At 42.9% G+C, this 20,530-nt stretch overlaps 2 protein-coding genes across 5 annotated transcripts in view; one reads left to right on the top strand and one right to left on the bottom strand.

The window, feature by feature from the left end:
- The window catches only part of stk10 (serine/threonine kinase 10), an 80,015-nt gene extending 74,797 nt beyond the window's left edge, over nt 1-5,218 (top strand). For both annotated transcript variants that reach the window (XM_052529473.1, XM_052529474.1), the window contains 5 exons: nt 4-128; nt 450-638; nt 2,159-2,284; nt 2,397-2,510; nt 2,691-5,218. In XM_052529473.1, the coding sequence (XP_052385433.1) occupies nt 4-128; nt 450-638; nt 2,159-2,284; nt 2,397-2,510; nt 2,691-2,831 (695 nt within the window). In that variant the 3' untranslated portion in view covers nt 2,832-5,218. The remainder of the gene's footprint in view (nt 1-3; nt 129-449; nt 639-2,158; nt 2,285-2,396; nt 2,511-2,690) is intronic.
- Nucleotides 5,219-5,337: 119 nt separating this feature from the next.
- sh3pxd2b (SH3 and PX domains 2B) overlaps nt 5,338-20,530 on the bottom strand; it is a 57,433-nt gene continuing 42,240 nt past the window's right edge. The window contains exons 6-14 of one of the 3 annotated variants that reach the window (XM_035779672.1): nt 16,858-16,883; nt 16,272-16,307; nt 15,104-15,235; nt 14,368-14,460; nt 12,658-12,775; nt 12,297-12,493; nt 11,306-11,352; nt 10,996-11,121; nt 5,338-9,172 (exon numbers count right to left, since the gene is read on the bottom strand). In XM_035779672.1, coding sequence (XP_035635565.1) covers nt 7,562-9,172; nt 10,996-11,121; nt 11,306-11,352; nt 12,297-12,493; nt 12,658-12,775; nt 14,368-14,460; nt 15,104-15,235; nt 16,272-16,307; nt 16,858-16,883 — 2,386 coding nt within the window. In that variant the 3' untranslated portion in view covers nt 5,338-7,561. Of the gene's footprint in view, nt 9,173-10,995; nt 11,122-11,305; nt 11,353-12,296; nt 12,494-12,657; nt 12,776-14,358; nt 14,461-15,103; nt 15,236-16,271; nt 16,308-16,857; nt 16,884-20,530 lie in introns of all 3 variants that reach the window. The other 2 variants (XM_035779670.1, XM_035779673.1) reach the window with 2 other exon arrangements.

Below are 20,530 nucleotides of genomic sequence, written 5' to 3'. Positions count from 1 at the left end.
CAGAAAGGGAAGCTACTATCTGGGACCTAGAGGAGAAGAACCTTCATGAGAAGCACCAGTTGCTGAAACAGCAGCTCAAAGACCAGTATTTCCTCCAACGCCACCAGCTGCTCAAGAAGCATGAGAAGGTACAGTACAGTAACCCTGACCTTTGCAATATGTGTGTGTGTGTGCATCCTCATCCATACCTATGCTTTTGATGGGCTCTTGAGTGGCGCAGTAGTCTAAGGCACTCAGTGCTTGAGGCATCACTACGGACCCCGGTTCGAGTCCAGGCTATATCACAACCGGCTGTGATTGGGAGTCCCATAGGGTGGCGCACAATTGGCTCAGCGTTGTTAGGGTTTGGCCGGGGTAGGCCGTCATTGTAAAATAATAATTTGTTCTTAACTGACTTGCCTACTTAAAAAAAGGTTAAAAATAGTCATTTTATTTTTTTGTCTCCTCAGGAACAAGAGCAGATGCAGTGCTATAACCAGCGGATGATTGAGGTGCTCAAGGCCCGGCAGCAGCAGGAGAAGGGTCGCATGCCCAAGATCCAGCGCAGTGAGGGCAAGACCCGCATGGTCATGTTCAAGAAGAGCCTCCGCATCAACTCCACGGGCAGCGCCTCGGAGGACCGCGAGAAGATCAAACAGGTACCAGAAAACTACAGAATGTCTGGGTAGAGGGAGGCGGAGAAACAAGGGAAGAGGAGGGTGAAGACTGTCGTTGTAAATGTGGAAACAAAATGTAACTGTTGAAGTGTAGCCATGGGATGAAGTCAAGTGTCGGTTAGAGATGTAAAGGGAGTAAGGTTATAGGCTCCAGGGGGCAGAAGAACCAACCAGACAGCTCGATGAATACCAGCAGGAACACACGATACAGTACAGCTTGTCTGGCTGGCTGGCTGTGATGTCTATTCAAATGGATACTTATATCAGAAAAGGTGTGCAAGTGATGGCTCGAGAAGAATGATCGAGCACACAGACATGCAATCACCATAGACAAACATTGGCAGTAGAATGGCCCATACTGAAGAGCTCAGTGACTTTCAACGTGGCACTGTCATAGGATGCCACTTTTCCAGCAAGTAAGTCTGTAAAATTTCTGCCCTGCTAGAGCTGCCCTGGTCAACTAGAAGTGGTGTTAATGTGAAGTGGTAGGGCACACAAGCTCACAGAACGGGACCGCCGAGTGCTGAAGTGTGTAGTGGTGTAAAGCTTGCCGCCATTGGACTCTGGAGCAGTGGATGGATCACTCTTCACCATCTGGCAGTCCAACTGATTAATCTGGGTTTGGCGGATTCCAGGAGTTTGGTGGAGGAATAATGTTCTGGGGCTGTTTTTCAAGGTTTGGGCTTAAATCTTAATGCTACAGCATACTATGACATTCTAGACCTTCTGTAGCTCAGTTGGTAGAGCATGGCGCTTGTAACGCCAGGGTAGGGGGTTCGATCCCCGGGACCACCCATACGTAGAATGTATGCACACATGACTGTAAGTCGCTTTGGATAAAAGCGTCTGCTAAATGGCATATATTATTATTATTATTATATTAGACGATTCTGTGCTTCCAACTTTCTAGCAACAGTTTGGGGAAGGCCCTTTCCTGTTTCAGCATGACAATGCCCCTGTGCACAAAGCGAGGTCCATACAGAAAAGGTTTGTCGAGATCGGTGTGGAAGAATTTGACTGGTCTGCAGAGCCCTGACCTCAACCCCATCGAACACCTTTAGGATGAATTGGAACGCCGACTGCGAGCCAGGCCTAATCGCCCAACATCAGTGCCTGACCTCACTAATGCTCTTGTGGCTGAATGGAAGCAAGTCCCCACATCTAGTGGACCATTTTTTTTCTTCCCAGATGAGTGGAGGCTGTTATAGCAGCAAAGTGGGGACCAACTCCATATTAATGCCCATGATTTTGGAATGAGATGTTCGACGAGCAGCTGTCCACACACTTCTGGTCATGTAGTGTATATCATATTCATATCACAGAACTGTATCAGGTCTCAGGGTTGTAAACTAATCTCTCATCCCTCGATCTCCCCCTCGTTTGTTTGTGTGTTTGTGTGTTTGTGTGTTTGTGTGTTTGTGTGTGTGTGTGTCTGTGTCTGTGTGTGTGTGTGTGTGTGTCTGTCTGTGTCTGTGTCTGTGTCTGTGTCTGCACCTCTCCAGTTTGCCCAGCAGGAGGAGAAGCGTCAGAAGGCTGAGCGGCAGCACCAGCAGCAGAAGCATGAGAGCCAGATGAGGGACATGATTGGCCAGTGTGAAGGCAATGTCAGGGAGCTGCAGCAGCTACAGGTGACTCTGTCTGTCTGTGTGTGTGCTTGGAATAAATATACAATAAAATGTGGGGTTGTAAAGAAAATACATTCCACAAGTATTGCTTTAATATTAGTGTGTGTGCACGCAGAATGAGAAGTGCCACCTGCTGATTGAGAACGAGACTCAGAGGCTCAAGTCTCTGGATGAGCAGCACAACCACCAGCTCAATGAGTGGAGGGAGCAGCTCAAGCCTAGGAAAATGGTATCCAATTATTGTTTTAGTCCCAGACAATTAATATCGTTGACATTGAAAAGTTGTAAAATGTACATTAATACCCAGTACTGGAGTTGCCATTGCTTTGATCTCTCTCTACCCATCTCTCTTATATTTCCCTCTCCCTATTCCCCCCCCCCCTCTCTCTCTGCCCTCTATCTTTCCCAGGCTCTGGAGGAAGAGCTGAACCAGAGAAAGAGGGACCAGGAGGACTTCTTTAAGATGAGTGAGGACTCAGAGTGCCTCAGCCCCAGCTCCCCAAACAAACTCACCAAGTTCCTCCCTTACTCTGAGTCCTCTACCACGTAGACTGGCATCTCTTCCCCTCTAAACACCCTCCTATCTCTCTGTCAGGACCAACCTTAACCTCTTATCCCACATCATAACCTGAAAGACCACCACCACTGCCAGATGCCTCAGCCTCACCAGAAACGCTTGACTAGATAGTCCTCCTCCTGAACTTTTCTTTAATTTTTAAGATATTTATGTTTTAAGTCATGTTTATAACATTTTATCATTTGATTAACCTTTGAAGATGTCAAGGCTTGGTCATATTTTATTTTGTGTGTCAGGCTGCTTGATAGGATCTTATTCATCCATGCAGTGTTTCCTTTTTAATAGTCTACAGATCCCCATTGGTTTACGATGTGACCAGTAAGCATGAGGCTAAGCTGTAGTTAGTCAGGAGCGTGTGGTGAGGCATCCTATATCCCAAAGAGGGTCAGCCGGGGAACGGTGTTTCAGGTGGAATGTGGAAAATAAACCAAAATGTACTTCAGACAACACTGTATTGGTTGGAGCCAATGAATAAGCATTTTTGTTTCACTGCAATATTTGTCTTCATTCAAAACATTATCTTGCATAATGAACACACTGAACTATGACCATTCAATCTCTCTTACGTTGCCATTGTGTGGCTTGGCTCAACAGCCTTTTAGTTCAAAGCAGATGAGTAACCTTTTGAGTAGTGTAATTTGGTTTAAAAAAATATATTTTAACATTCTGTCATAAAGAGCAAATGTTCAACTGAATTTTTTTAAAGTTAAGAGTTTAAATACAAAAATAACTAAAGTTCCTATTAAGTGCCAAATAAAGTAGCAGAGTTGATGACTTCATCTTAAATCAGCCATAAATCCCCTTGTGACGGGGCAAATAGAAGCTTGTTGTGTGCAACAGGGAGGGGCCATTGAATGCAAGCTTTACCCCAAAAATATTATTGTTAGAAAATGTCTAGCCTGTCTGTCTATGGGTAACAGGGGTGTTATGCTCGACCTGCTCAGTTTTCCACCACAAAACACCGGAAAATGGCCAAAAAGAGTAGAACCATCTCACCTGCTTTTGACACTATGATTTGAATATTAACGTTAAATGTCTCTTGAAATTATTGTATTTTTTTTTAAGGAATAGTTTCACCATATTATAACGAGAGTTCAGTTCACGTAACACGTAACATTAAAATGAGGGATGTTTTTTTTTTTACCAATGAATCACTAAAAACATAAATTATTTTCAGAAATGACTGTCAAAGCAACACAAACTAGGGCTTTACAATGGTGAAAACCTTTAGGTTTTGGGGTTAAGTGGGTTAAAATATTCCTAGGAGTCACAGATGCACACTTTAGCAAGTCTTTTCATGTTAAAAATCAGATTGATTGAATGTTACATGTGGTCTATATTGAAGGACACTTGCACAATTTGTACTTGAAATATCAAAGGGACGCAAAAGGGACTAACTTCGTGGAACAACCCAGATGTATTTACTTGCCAAATTATTATTGTTATTATTATATATATTTTTTACATTTGTTCATATTACTTTTAAAAGAGCAGAGCAGAGCATGATCTTCAGAATTGTGAGGACACATAGTGAATGAATGGAATTCCCGCTGAAATCATTCAACGCTGTACATATTAACCTAAAAATGCTGAAGTCTTCACTGTCAGATTGTGTGGATTGACAGATCTGCTTAGTTTGTTTTTACCTTGTTTTATTTGGATGAGGTGAGTTTCTGAAAATGGGAGAAGTCAGGGAAAAGGTTAAAGGTTGAAGAACAAATTATTGTTTTTGGAGTACTAGGAAAAACTGGTTGTGACCCATTTAAAGTTTAAATGTCTCTGACATGTTTATTTCTGTGCTGCATTTTTACTGTAAAGGTGATACTAGTACACTGGATGGGAACTAACGAAGCCAAATCGGAATACTGTCGTCATTGAAGGAATCTTAAGAGGTAGAAGATTTGAATTAAGTGTATTATTAGGGTTATTGATTGTGTTTCGATGTTTATATTAAATGCACTGTCAGCTTTAAACTGATATTTTTGCTCTATCAAATGTACCTTTCTTTGCACTGGGAAGGGTATACTAGGTTCTTTGAGGGAGTGCATCAGTTTTTTCCCCCATCATTCTGTTTTGTAATTGTTATTTGAAAAACTTTTTGCAGTTGATATTGCATGTCTGCTTTTGAAAATGGGCCTTGTTTTCAGACCAACTAGACCTGTTTAACGTCCAGTAATCAGGTCAACTACCAGGTACATCTGCTCTCTCGCTCACCAACAATGTTTCTCTCTTCTTTTGTAATGACTGTATCTTTCCCTCTGTTTAGCTGTATTTGTAAGGGGTGTGAGTGAATGTGACTGTTCAACAGAAGAAACCACTGTTGTACATAAGTCTAATAAAGGCAAATGTTCTTATGTCTACTACGCTTCTTAAGCATGTTATAGAATATTCTCCTTTTCATACCATTATGGCTTTAATGTTTAGGTTGCATCCGTTTACTCAATACTAAAACATTTCCAAGGAAAACCAAGACACCATACAAAAATGAAAAATGTTTATTGACTTAATATGAAAGGAAATACACAAGAATAAGGAAATATGGGATATCTGCAATTTGATGGGAAAAGATGTCCTGCTGCATATCTCAAAAGAAAAAGTGCCTTTTGAAATGTATTAAATGGTCTGTTTTAGGGTAAAGTGTTACGTAAAGCAATAAGACTAACATCCCATACTGTTTTCTTACATTGCGGTGTTCACATCCCTGCTTGCCTTTGTCTTTATGCTTCAGTAACAAACTGTTTATCCAACTGTCATTCTAACCCAATCCACGTTTCACACAGACATTCCACTAATTCAGGCCTTACTCCATGTGTAGATCATTATTACAAATCTGACATGAATAGCATTACTTTAAGTGCACCAAGCACACTGGCTAAAAGATGGAAAACTCCAAGTAACTTCACCGATCATTTCATTGTTACCAATGTTGGTCATGACCGGACACAGACACTAAGTCTTCAAAATAATACACTTGATTGCATTTCTTTGATTTATCAGCCATGGAATGACATTGGACATAGTACTAACATAAGATGATTCAGAGGGGAAAATGAAAAAGAAAACAAAACAACTAGCATAGCAGCTAGGAGCAGATCAACCATATTCAAAGATTCTCCAATGAACCTGTGAGCTACAACCACTCCTAGCCTTGTCCGTGCATCTCCTAGGAGACCAAACCATAAGCCTTTTCACATGCCCAACTACAACATCCCAAACACCCTTCATTCCACTACTGTATGACTGACTAGACCCTATTTCCCAATGACCAGACGGGGCAAGAGGTGAAAAGTAAACAAAGTGACAACAGCTGACATTACTTCATTCTGGAAGTACAATCATTATTTTTCTGAGTCTGTGCTTGAAACCAGTCAAGCACTAATGTAAAACAATGAGTAACGATCACACTTTATAATACTGTTTTATATTTGAGCACTGTTTTGGAGATTCAGTATTTTGTATTGTATGCACAAATTCCCTAATTTAGGGGCTGTAGTAATGGTAGACCTTGGCCTACAGCATAATTATGGAATATTGTTTTTACCAGAGGCAGCCTGATGTAATATCTACTTGAATCAGTCATTCTTACTTGTGTGTTTTTCACCATCGTACTGGGAAGGGGTCCATTTCAAGTCAATTCAGTCCATCCTGAGAGGAGATGAACTAGACTAACTCTGGCATACATTTCCCAATGTTAAGACCTTATTTGAGGTTGTAAAACATGGCTATGGCATTCATTTGTACACTAAGTTATGTCTGTTAAGCCACAGTGTGAAACCTGAATCAGTCTGAACCATCTGAATCAGTCCAAATAATCTGAAAAGTGCACATCTGTAAAAAAAAAATCAACCGCAACATTATTATTCAGTTCCTAAAGAAAAAAGAAATGCATTCACAAACACATGAACTGTATAAATGTATCATATAAGCACTTAGAATCACTTGACAAAAACTCCTCTTGAAGTGTTGCTATTTTAGTTCTTGAAAAACAAAGTGTCCTCTTGAACTTCCCTTGCAGCCATAGTAGGAGGAGGGCTGTTCTTTGAGGTATGAGTATACATGGCCATCTAGGATTTGATCTAGAATCAGGTACACCCTGTTCATGTAATATTATTCATTATGATCTAAAAGGCTAAACTAATCCTAGATCAGCACTCCTACGAGACACTTTGTGAATACGGACCCTGGTTCCTCTATCGTATGGTCTGATTTATTTTCCATATGCATTGCACTGTCAGTTTCAACTCTACTCATTAGACTGAAGCATCTTTGATATGCTAACTGAGACGCCAACTAGCTAAATTGCATATATTTAAGCTTAAAGCACTGAATATTATACTGAGGCACAATATCATAGAAGGCTTGGAAGAACATATTTTGATCTATTAGAAAGTGTGATAGATATCATAAAATGACATAGGCTTGAGTAACATACTGTATGGCACAAAGTGAACTGGAAAGGGACATTTGCTTTTCCCGGATTTGATGCCTGGTCATTTGAAACGAGGATATAAAGTAAAACAAATATTGAAAAAGAAATGCAACAGAAACGTGTCATTGCTGGTTCATTCTCGCTCGAATGCTAAACAAATGGAATGTAACAAACACATACATTTAGAAAAAGGTAACTATAAATAAAATAAAAAGCTAATTAAATACAATTAGTGATATCTTTATGTATTACAAAAGCAAACAGAACCTGGTACTTAGGGTTTCTTGGTCAGGTAATTGGAGGGGATCCAGCCCTCTTTCATTGGCCCTTCTCCTAGATTTTTACAAAACCACCAGCCGCTGCTGTTCCTCTCCATCACCTGGAACATGGTGCCCTCCTTGAAGCTGGCCGTCTGATCGTCGCCCTCAAAGTCTGCCACGGCCAAGAACAGCTCCTCTTTACTGGGATCCTTGATCAGAGGAGGCAGCTTGTCCCTCGGAGGGCCTGGTTTCTCACTCTTAAGCAGGGGCTTTGGGACCACCTTCTCCTTGTCTTTGGGTGGGGGTAGTACGAAGGCCTTGGGTTTAGGGGGAGGGGGCCTGCTGAGCTGAGGGGGAGCAGGCTTTGTGTCTGGGAGCTCTTTCAGGGGGGCTTTGGTTTCTGTGGGGCTGGATGGCTCAGAGGTCTTTTTGGGTGGAGGGGGTCTCCTAGGGAGGACGGCGGGTCTACCTGGAGGTTCTTTGTGTGGGGAAACGGCACATTTGTCCGGGCTCACCTGTCCGTGGCCGTTTTGCTGCTTGTGGGGGAATTTGGGCTCGTCAGTGGCCTTGCCATTGTGAGCATTGGGGGCCAGGGGCATCTTGGGTAGGGCATTGATAGGGGGGCTACTGGGACGTGGCATCTTGGGGAGAACATTATTAGGAGGGGGCATCTTGGGTAAAGGATTATTAGGGGGAAGGTTGGGGGGCGGCATCTTGGGGAGAACGTTGCTAGGGGCGTTTTTGGCTGCAGTGCCGTTTTGCTGGCTTGGCTCTGCTAATCCAGAGCCTGGTTCAACTGGCTTTGAAGGCTTCAGCTTGCTCCTCAGGTTGGTGATGTCCAGCTTGTTCTCAGCTGGCGGCTCTGGCTTGGCAGCTGGCACGGGTTTGGGCCGGACTATGGGTTTAGGTTTCATGAACAGTGCAAGGCCGGCAACCTCTGGTTTCTCCTCCGGTGGATCAAGCTTGGGCTTGGGTGGTTGCTTAGCCACAGGTTTCAGGTTGAACTTTTTCACCTCTTTGGCAGAGACCTTGTGGCCACACTCCAGACCCATCTCATTCTTCAGATGCAGAGGCTTGTTCGCGACCTCTCTCTTGGGCTCGGGGGGCTTGTCGGGCTTGAAGGGGGCAGCTTTGGGGGTGAGCAGGGGCATGATGACACCTGGGGCTTGGGGTTTTGGAGGCATGGGTTTGGATAGGTCTGTCCTGGGTTTCTCCACAGTAATCTCAATGTCCAGGCTCTTGTTGATGGACTCCCTGCGGGGTGGCAAGGCTGGCTTCTCCTCAGCAGGTGGGGCAGACGGGGCAGGAGGCAGGGGTCCGGAGAAGGCTGATGCCCCCTTACTGGCGCTGGACTTCCAGTCTCTGAGTTTGGGCCGGGCTCCGGACTCGCTGCTCGCGGTGGGCTCGTCTGGCAGCGGTTTGGACCAGCTGTCCTCTTGCCCCGCGCCGCTGGCAGTGCCATCCTCCAGCTTCAGCTGGGCCATCTCGTTGGGCAGAGGTGCCAGGAAGTTAGGGCGCGGGGTCAAACTGGTCTTTTTGTATTTGTCGATGAAGGTAATGGGGGCCCAGCCCTCTTTGTCTTCAATCTGAATGTACCACCAGCCACTGGAGTTCTTCTCTATCACCTGGACAACAGAAACAGGGGACCAGTGAGTCAATCAGGAAATCAGGAATGAAGAGACAGCAGAAGTTATACTCAGTCAGTGCATTTTGCAAAGCATCATTCAAATCCCATTCCATTCCGATAGTAAATAATTGCTGTTTGGGAAATGATTGGCTTTTGAGTGATTAAGGAGAAGTAGAACAAGGTCTTAAGTCTCTGGGATGTTTTGCCTTACAAAGTCATTGTGAAAGTAGAGAAAAGTGTTACGCTGAATATTAGTGTGTCAGTTTGAAGAAGCGTCTATGTACTCCCTGTGACCAGAGACCCATGATATGTTATCTGGAGCAACAATAGGACAAGAAGCGAAAGTGGGCCCAAGAGCTACAGAACCCAGATGAGACAAGGAACTGGGCCCAAGGGCTATGGAAGGCAGACAAGGAACTGGGCCCAAGGGCTATGGAACCAGACGAGATTGGGAAGTGGGCCAAGGGATGTTGAAACTATTGAAATGTCTTAAAAAGTCTTAAATCAGGGTGAAGGGTCTATGTCAATCACAGTGGAAAACTGCTAAAGTATAACACTGTATGAGTGGGGGGAGCTTTGCTTTAAGAGAGTGCTGCACCACATGAGAGGTAGATACGTTATCAGCTCTGTCATTCGAGGGGCACACATTACAGCTGTTGCGTCTTTGGTTCCCGTTTTAAACAAGATATTTTGTCACGAAAAGATGCTCGACTATGCATATAATTGACAGCTTTGGATAGAAAACACTCTGACGTTTCCAAAACTGCGAAGATATTGTCTGTGAGTGCAACAGAACTGATGTTACAGGCGGAACCCAGATAAAAATCCAATCAGGAAGTGCCGCATTTTTGAAACTGCCTCATGCCAATGACTCTTTATATGGCTGTGAGTTACGAATGAGCTTACATTTTCTACGTATTTCCCAAGGTGTCTACAGCATTGTGACATCTTTTACGCATTTATGTTGAAGAATAGCCGTAAGGGACCACATTTAGCAAGTGGTCCCATGGTGGCTCCCGCAGAAAATCTTGCGTAAAGTACACAAGTAGCCATTTTTCCAATCGCTTCTTATGAGAAACCAATTGCCCCGACAGATATATTTTCGAATTGTTATGTGAAAAACACCTTGAGGATTGATTCTAAACAACGTTTGCCATGTTTCTGTCGATATTATGGAGCTAATTTGGAAAAAAGTTTGGTATTGTAGTGACCGCATTTTCCGGTCGATTTCTCAGCCAAACGTGACTAACAAACGGGAGCTATTTCGCCTAAAAGGAACATTTGCTATCTAACTGGGAGTCTCCTGAGTGAAAACATCCGAAGTTCTTCAAAGGTAAATGATTTAATTTGATTGCTTTTCTTATTTTCGTGAAAATGTTGCCTGATGCTAGCAGAGCCTAGCCATAGCATTATGCCATGATAAACTTACACAAATGCTTGTCTAGCGTTGGCTGTAAAGCATATTTAAAAAATCTGAGATGACAGTGTGATTAACAAAAGGCTAAGCTGTGTCTCAATATATTTCATTTCTGAGTTTCATGAATAGGAACATTTTCTAGGAAGATTTGTCGGCTGCGTTATGCTAATTAGCTTGAGGCTACGTTACGCTCCCGCATGTGGGATGGGTAGTATCAAGGAGTTAATTAATTAATTGAACTTCACTCTGAGTTTTGACTCTTTTGTGGTAAACAAATGTATTGCATATGGAATAAAATGTATCAATTAAATCTGAAAGGTTTCTCTAGGCGGGAGATGGTAGGCTGTTTGCCATCAAACAATAACCATCTACCAATATGTGGTGAGATGTGACGTGTGTCTCACCTCCACTTTGACCCCAGCCTGGAAGCTGATGCCATCTGGGATGGTGGTCTGGAAGTCTGCAATGGTGTAGAATTCCTCCTCCACCTGAGGAGGGGTGGGCGGCTTGGGCAGGTTCTGCCCCCTCGGCTGGAGGGAGGGAGAGAGGGAGGGAGGGATGGTGTGAAGAAAAAGAGTGGGTCCGTATCAGATTTGACTTGTGGCAGATCAAAACATCAAATCAATGCAAAACTAATTAAGACAAATGTCTTTGTTAACGAGTGTTGTTGGTGTCGCAGGATGTGTGGTTAAGTGGTTAGTGGAGGGTACTTACGATGGTGAGATCCCTGCGTGGTGGTGGTCTCTGTCTCGCCCCTTGTTCTGTAGGGGAAAAGGCAGAGGATATCAGACTCCAGTGAGCCACATCTCATCACAGGCCATCAGTCTCAAAACACTGCCTGCATTGACATCCACTCCTCATAGGAGAAGATATCAGTTCCAGAAAGAGAGAAAGACAAACCAGGGAGCGAGAGAGAGCAGTGTGTTCGATGCAGACTGATGAGCTCTGTAGACCGGGGCCTTCGGCTCTAACTATGTGTAATGGATCCTCACTAATGGAGGTGTAGTTGTGGGAGGCATTCAGCTCCTCAATGACTTGCTCGGAAATAAAGTAGGATGTTTTACATTACTCTGGCATTGAGTTAGAGAGCTTTGCAGAGAAACATCTCTGAGGGAGGAGACTGAGGAGGCATCTCTCATACAGATGAGATGTCTTGGTAACAATTTAAGTAAGCCAGCGTGTATATGGATTTATTACTTGTTATAAGCATGTATGAGGCTTTATAATGTCTTTGAATAATGCCTACCTGCAGGCTTTAAAGGAACATTTTACAATTTTTCTACTTTACATACCAACATCAACATACAGTATGTGAAAATGGTGTGTTTCTGTTCTGTAGTAGAAAATATAGAGGAAGATAAGTGTTTCCAATGACATCATTGGCGTGCGTCATGTGATTTTAACCAATTGTGAGGAGGCTTTGCCTACCGTCTACTAATTGGTTGATGATGCCATTGGAAACACTTTCCTTCCTCTATCTTTTTTACTACAGATCATAGAAACGCACAATTTTCACATACCATATGTTGATTTTTGAAATGTTACTTTAAAGCCTGCAGGTAGGCATTATTCAAAGACAAAAAGCATCATACATTTTCACATATGTTGATGTTGGGGTGGTGTGAGATTTCCCATTAAGTAGAGAGTTACAGTTGTTAGTTGTTAAATGAGTTACTGTAGTTTACAGTTCTTAGTTCCCACTCACTGTGCTGCTTGGCAAAGGGGGAGAAGCCCTTGTCTTTCTGGTCCTTGTTGTCTCCTTTGCTCTCTTTGGCTTGGTTCTGCTGCTTGGAGAATCCGTCCAGATCATTGGTGCTGGCGTGGCCTGCTGCCAGCTTCTGGCTCAGCATGTCGGCCTTCTTCAGGTAGGACGCCGGGGCCCAGCCCTCCTGTCCCTGGTACCTGTAGACGGCAGCAGAGAGGTTACATCTACGGTTTCAATAGAAATAAACACAACAACAACCAACCCTGACACACATTGACATTCATACACTCAATGAAATTCACATGGACACACAGCCTGCATCCCCAGTGGACAGTCACGCTTCTGGGGTTTTGTGTTCTACCTGATCTTCCACCAGCCCTCCAGGTTCTTCTGAATGACCTCCACTGTCATGCCACTCTCCAGGTCGATCTCGTCTTGGTCTCTCGCTGCATACGGGTAGATCACTGTGTACTTCTCCTCTGGAAATGGCAAAGAATACATCACATTAGGTGATGTATTTTATCCCGTCTTGCATACTAACTTTCACAAGAATGTCAATCAAGCGTATGGAATCAACAACTTGGCAGGGACAGCACATGATGGCATGTTGAGAGCGAGTAGTTGGGACTAATCTCTTTGACTATATATGGAAAACAATTTATAGTGTTCTTTCTTCATAGCAAATCCTAAAACCCTAGCCTAGTGCATTAGCCTTCAGTACACCATTCCAAGATCATAAACTGGTAACTGGTCTAAACCAGTGTAACAAGATCATAAACTGGTAACTGGTCTAAACCAGTGTAACAAGATCATAAACTGGTAACTGGTCTAAACCAGTGTAACAAGATCATAAACTGGTAACTGGTCTAAACCAGTGTAACAAGATCATAAACTGGTAACTGGTCTAAACCAGTGTAACAAGATCATAAACTGGTAACTGATCTAAACCAGGGTAAAACTCTCTGCAAGTATGTCCTTGTAGACAGGGCCTGGGCAGGATCTATCCTGTAGAGTGAGAAGATGTGTAACACACATGATGCAACACAAAACATCCCTCCATCCTCCACCAACATTAAGCACACACAAACAAGACAGCATTACTAAGGTTAGGACTTCACTAACACCTACTTCAAATATATCAGGTTTTTATACCTAATCTACACGGGTCCCTTTAAAGTCTACTGATTTAAAGTGATTGTTAAACAGATAGTGTATTTAGAAGGAACAAACCATTTAAAATATATCATATTAATTTCACTGAAATAACAAAGTGAGAAAAACTGAGCTTTTTCCCACTGCATTCCATCGAGAAGACCAATAACACAAACACAGCAGTAGTATCCATTTTAATCCATGCCACATAACATACATGCATGTCTTGCATCCCTCTCCGTGCTTGCGTTGGTCATGCATGGGATTTGCATGCTAAACATGACATTCTACACACACATGAAGATTATGGGGAAAAGAGGCGTGCGTTCCACCTTGCCCAAACCCTGTGCTTGTGCTGAACAGATCCCCTAATGTTCGCCGGCGGCCCACGTGCCTCAGCAGTGACCAGTATCTCCGGGACACTGACGCAGAGCACAGTGGGCAGCAGGAAGTAGGAAGTAAGTACACAGGAAGTGAATACTCTGCTATGTGTTGGCTGTTCTAATAGACAGACAGTGACAGGTGATTAGAACAGTGTGAACAGATGGAAAGTCAGAGGTAATTTTCCCTTTGGTTATCTGGGTCCTCTTCCCACTGTTATCATGCAAACACACAGTGTGAAAGAGTATTTTGTAATGTCAATACAAGTACTGTACAGATTTCAAGAGTTTCTGAGTATCCTGTTTCCTAGATTTGTTCATTACAGTTCCACATTTCTTCTACATCTTAATCAATGACAGGACACATACTGTTTTGATTGGAAGCAAGCCTTGAGCTGTTGACGCTCAGGCAGCAATCCTTGAGTTTTGACTGTGAGCTGTGCCTTAAGGCTGCCAGCATTGATCTGTAGTTACAGTTAGTTTTTATTCTGAATGTGGCCTAGGGCAGTGTGACAGATAGAGAGGGTTACCTTCCTCACCGGGCAGGGAGAAGTCATCAGGGTCATCCTGGGCCTCCAGGCAGGTGGCAGGGACCCAGCCCTGGGCCTCGTCAGAACTAACAAACCACCAACCTGCACACAGGAAGCAAAACACACACAGAAACACAGAACAGTCAGACACACAGCAGTGGCTCACTCTGGATCTTGGATTGGCCTTGTCTGTTTGGAAGATTCTGACGACATTGTGATAGCATTATTCTGCTATTTGGCCTTGTCTGTTTGGAAGATTCTGAAGGCATTGTGATAGCATTATTCTGCTATTTGGCCTTGTCTGTTTGGAAGATTCTGAAGGCATTGTGATAGCATTATTCTGCTATTTGGCCTTGTCTGTTTGGAAGATTCTGAAGGCATTGTGATAGCATTATTCTGCTATTTGGCCTTGTCTGTTTGGAAGATTCTGAAGACATTGTTATAACATTATGTAGTCGTCTTGGTACACTACAAAGCGCCTGTATCTGAGGCTTTCCTTCAAGTATGATAACTAACTTTCAGTTGATGAGGGCAAAAACAGTTACGGGACAGTGTGATTTCTTTATAAATTACGTTAAGGCCCCCAGGACTCAGGTTGTCCCAAATGGCACCCTATTCCCTTTATAGCGGACTAGTTTTGACCAGGGCCCATAGGCCCACCACTATATAGGCAATAGAGTGCCATTTGGGACACAACCTCAGTCGTTAAGCTAAAGGCTCCCTCCATCTGACCCAGATCTCGTACCAGACTCATTCTTCTCGATGACCTCCACCGTCTGTCCCACGTGCAGGCTGATCTCAGAGCTCTCCTGCTTCTCATAGTCAGTGACAGCCACGTACTGGTCCAGGAGCAGGGGGTCAGCTGCACTGGAGTCTCCTGCAGGGAGAGGCACAGAGCACACAGACAGACATATAGCGCTGACCTCTCTACCTTCCACCACAGAGAGCAGAGCGAGCCATAGGGGGAGGGGGAGGACGAAGCAGATGTGATTTTAGAGACAGGGAGGAGAAAATGGTGTCCAGAGAGCAGAGCGAAGGAGGGTCTGAGAGGGAGATATTTATAGTGAGGACAGGACAGGAAGGAGGGTTATGCCAATCACAAACATGGCTGCCACAGAGACAGAGACAACCGCCACAAAGACACCCGACACTTACACAACGCTGTAGGTTAGAACAACACGAGGACCTGCTCTGTGATGTGCACTTGGTGGGATGATTACCAGAGCAAACCGTGGAATGCACTCATAATATCCACTAAATTCACAACCGTACACTCCCAAAAAGGATTCCATCCAGAAATTGAGCCTTGTATTTACACCATTCAGTCTCTAAATTAACCGTACAAGTAGTTGCTTCCAAACTTACTAGATATTATACATTATGAAAACGGTCATGTCTGATTCCCCATGAGACAACAACACAGAATGAGGGTTCTAATTGTTGTTGTTGTTGTTGGGGTACAGCATGCACATCTATCAAGGTGACAGTTAATTCCCACAACCAAGACAGGGTTGATTTCAGCATAGGAGAAAAGGGAGTTGGGCTGGGTGTACAGTCTGACAGACACCATCTGATGCTCTCTTGACAAAGCTAACACACTGCCATGCACATCACACATCACAGTGAGCACATCACAGTGAGCACCAAGCTTGTCCCAACCTGCCCTCTCCAACCCAACCTTCCCTAGCCTGGTCCCAGACCTGTATTTGTGTTGGCTGAAACAGAGGCGTTGGCTGAGCACATACAGATCTGGGACCAGGTCCTTCCCCCTCGCTACTCCGCACTGCCCAGTCCCACCTCAGAGCCACGTCCCAACTAAAGGCCCAGCAGACAGGGACCAGGAACGGGCCAAACGGATGGCTAGCAACCAGGGGCCACACACAGAGCACGGCCAAGCATGAGTCTGTTACTACCTCTCTTTAGGAAAGTAGTCGCTCTCTCCACAATGCCTGATGGAGGGAAATTAAGCAAAATGAAATTGAAACTTGACATGGATGGGTTGGTTAGATTAACAAAGAAAGGGAAAACCCATTTTTAAAAACACTTTTTAGAAGTAATGGTCTATATCTAACTTCAAGAAATGAAATATATAATTGAATTACTAGTCTTACTATGATCCTAAATCTTTACATTGCAATCTCTTTGGAAAATAATGGAGCACATATCCAACATCACAGCTAGAGGGCGCTCAAATCTCAATTGAGAAATGTAGTGAGCTGAACAAAGATGCTATGGCTGGTGTAGGAAATGTTTATCCTAATTCATGTTTCTATTTCACATCAGACCTCACCCATATGATATTTTCTACATAAACTACATACCACAAACAATGATGTAGTCCTGTGTAGCTCAGTTGGTAGAGCATGGTGCTTGGAATGCCAAGGTTGTTGTGAGTTTGATTCCCACAGGGGACCAGTAAGTTGCTCTGGAAAAGAGCGTCTGCTAAACATAAAATGCAATAACAACTTACCCCAAAATGGAATACTAAAGTGGACTTACCGGACTTCTTCTTTCCAATGGGTTCCCTGTAAAAGAGAACAAATTGTTAGAAGTACTTAACTTAAAGAGCCAGCAAACTTTTAATGACATGGAAATCCTTTGTAATTATTTCTACCTACTGATTATATTTCTACCTACTGATTATATTTCTACCTACTGATTATGTCTCTGAAAATATATATATTTTTTAACCCTATGAATAACCACACATTATATGTATTTCATTCATGTCTTTTCAAGTTTTGGGACTAAATATTTTGATTTGGTCTCCTCCTATTCTCTCATTTTCAATCAATCTCAGTAATGCATTTGTTATGCTAGCCATGCAGGCTCTCTAGTCTAGATGAGAGAAACTAAACTCTGAGATTCATTGCATGTCTACAGATGTGTTGACCTTTTCTCCAGATGGGAAGGTATATGGTTCATATGTCCAAAACATCATATCACTATTGTTTTCACATTTTTGATGGTATGGCGGTATTTGAAGTTTTTTGTTTGTTTTGGAGTAGTAAAAGTTATGTAAATATGTTTTATGAGTAGTGCATGACACTAGGATGTCAACAAATTAATTCTAAGGTCAACACCTGCAAGGACGCAGGCCCCGACGGTATTCCAGGGTGCGTTCTCAGAGCATGCGCAGAACAGCTGGCAGGCATATTCAGAGTAATTTTCAACCTCTTCTTGTCCCAGTCTGTAATCCCCACATGTTTTAAGATGACCAGTCCTGTTCCTAAGAACTCTAAGGCTTTATGCCACAATGACTTCAGCCCTGTAGCACTCACTTCTGTAATCATGAAGTGCTTTGAGAGGCTGTGTATGGCACACATTAACTCCACCATCCACCCTAGTGTCATGACTCTCCTGGCTAAGGATCCAAGGCCTCAGATCAGCTTGGCAAATGGCTGACGATGACCAGACCCATCTCACCCACAGAAGAGGGGGGGGTGGTCTGGGCCGGTTTTATGACATCTCACGGCAATTGTTGGAATGTGCTTTGTTACAGAGATATTTTGCCGCCCAAAATCTCTATCATCCAAAAGTGAACTTTGGAACAATATTTCTAACATAGGAATGTTAATAATTGTCAGTGGGGATCTAAAGAATAATCATTATCACATTGTTTATTATTTTGTGATGTCATTAAGAAAGGTATCAAGACAATACTGAAACTAGGAAAGTGGACACATTCTATCTGTTAAGTTTACATCCAAATGTTGTATAAAATATATGATAAAGGGTGTGAGTATTTTTGTTAAGATATGAATGTGATTTTACTTTTCTAATAAGATAATTGTTTTTCATATTAACTATGCACAGTTAGTAGACACGCCCCGAATGAGGTCAGAGAGCTTGTCAGCGTGATGGAACCACCTTTACGACCAGAGTGCTTAAAACGACTAGCTAAGAATTAACATAGGAGACCAAAAGACGTGAGACTGTGGTCCACATGTTGAAAAGGTTGGAAGCACTGAAACTCCCAACCTCAACACTAGATGAGACGATAAACGCACCTACCAGACCAGAAAAGCGTGGCGCGTTAGATACATGTGGGAAATGGTTGAAACATTGAACCAACACGAGGTGAAGAAGATAACCTCACCTACCAGACCAGGATACCGCCAGTCTGCAGCTGCACATGTAAAGTGCTTCAAACTTTGACTAAAGACGAGATGGGAAGGAGAAAATCCCATCTAAGATAATCATTGGTGCATCTGAATATCAGCTCCGAAAACACTCCACTACAAGCACAAACAACTAAGAAGAAGGGCATTGTGACATCTGTGGGACAATCAGAGCCTTACACCCATGGGCAAGCCCACTGAAACAACCTTCCAGAGAAGGCTTGGTTCTGACCGAGATAGACAGCGAACGAAGACATTCAACACAAATACATTCATTATTTTCTTACCCCAAACAGGCAGAAGTTAATGTGCAAGGTATACGATTAATGTGAGAATAGTTATAGAATGTATCCACAATAAATATCCTTTTCCTCTCTACAGTCGTGGCCAAACGTTTTGAGAATGACACAAATATACATTTTCACAAAGTATGCCTCAGTTTGTATGATGGCAATTTGCATATACTCTAGAATGTTATGAAGAGTGATCAGATGAATTGCAATTAACTGACTTTTAAAATATTTCCTGTATAAAGTATGCTTACTTACTTTGTGTATTTCATATTTCATATTCTTATTTCTCGTGTGTGTGTTTCCACGTAATACATTATCATTGATTATTGCATTGTTGTGTTTTGAGTTTATAAGAAAGGAATTTCACTGTGAATTTCACTGTGACATTAAAACTTTAAACTTTTATGGCTTTCTCCATTCCGTTTCATACTCAACCAAACGGATACAAAACAGACAGTGAAGTTATCCAATTTGTAAATGTTTTAAATTACTTACCATTGTATCAAAATATATTTTAGGTGATACTGGAAAAATCCATACTGGTATCTGGACCATATAGCCCAGCCATAGTTGATAGTGAGTCTCTGATACTGGGTTGAATGAGAACATGATATTGTATCTGTTCTGTCTGTTTTATCCACTAGGACAGCAATCCTCAATCCATTCTCATCAGAAGGCAGCTAATTCAATGTCCCGGTTGCTAGTGAAAACTGAAGTGGCTAATTCAGACAGACTTTTTTCTCCCTCCCTCCGTCCCTCTGTCCCTCTCAATTCAATTAAAATTAATTTAAGGGGCTTTATGTGTGAAATAACCAATAAAAAATTAACAGTAAACATTACACTCATAAAAGTTCCAAAAGAATAAAGACATTGATAACATAATTACCTAGAGATTAGCGTATCTCAATTCCATTCAATTCTCTCTCTCTCGGACGGACATCAAAGTGTTCTTTCGGTTACTGGCCCAACGCTCTAATCACTAGGCTATGTGGTGGGTCTCTCTCTCTCATTTATTCCTGGCAACTGCCCGTCTTATTTTCCTCTCAATTCACACTCTCAATCACATAATGCATTGTTCGCCTGGCAACCCTGTTGAATGCACTGGCCCAGTCGTAATAAATCTCCAACCATTAGTTTGCCCATCCATTAGCAGACAACCCTAGGTCCACCACTAGCCTGGCTTATCAAAGGGAAGCAGAGGGCTAGAGATATGGCCGGGACTATACCAGTATCGTGGTAAGGAAACAAAACAAAGTAGATTTAAAATCAAATCAAATGTTATTGGTCACATACACGTGTTTAGCACATGTTATTGCGGGTGTAGCGAAATACTTGTGCTTCGAGTTCTGACAGTGCAAGAATATCTAATGTGTAGTGTGTAACAATTGCGGAGCAGTTGACGTACCAGGCGGTGATACAGCCCGACAGCATGCTCTCAACTGTTCATCTGTAAAAGTATGTGAGGTTTTTAGGTGACAAGCCAAATTTCTTCAGCCTCCTGCGGTTGAAGAGGCGCTTTTACGCATTCTTCATCACACTGTCTGTCTGGGTGGACCATTTCAGTTCGTCAGTGATGTGTACACCGAGGAACTTAAAACTTTCAACCTTCTCCACTGCAGTGCCATCGATGTGGATAGGGGGATGCTCCCTCTGCTGTTTCCTGAAGTCCACGATCATCTCCTTTGTTTTGTTGACGTTGAGTGAGAGCACTCACCTCCTCGTTGTTGTTGTTAATCAAGCCTACTACTGTTGTGTCGT

The sequence above is a fragment of the Oncorhynchus keta genome, chromosome 11, assembly GCF_023373465.1.
Source record: "Oncorhynchus keta strain PuntledgeMale-10-30-2019 chromosome 11, Oket_V2, whole genome shotgun sequence".
Taxonomy (NCBI): domain Eukaryota; kingdom Metazoa; phylum Chordata; class Actinopteri; order Salmoniformes; family Salmonidae; genus Oncorhynchus; species Oncorhynchus keta.
Note: the sequence above shows the minus strand (reverse complement) of the source record. Positions and strands in the feature narration are given on the sequence as shown.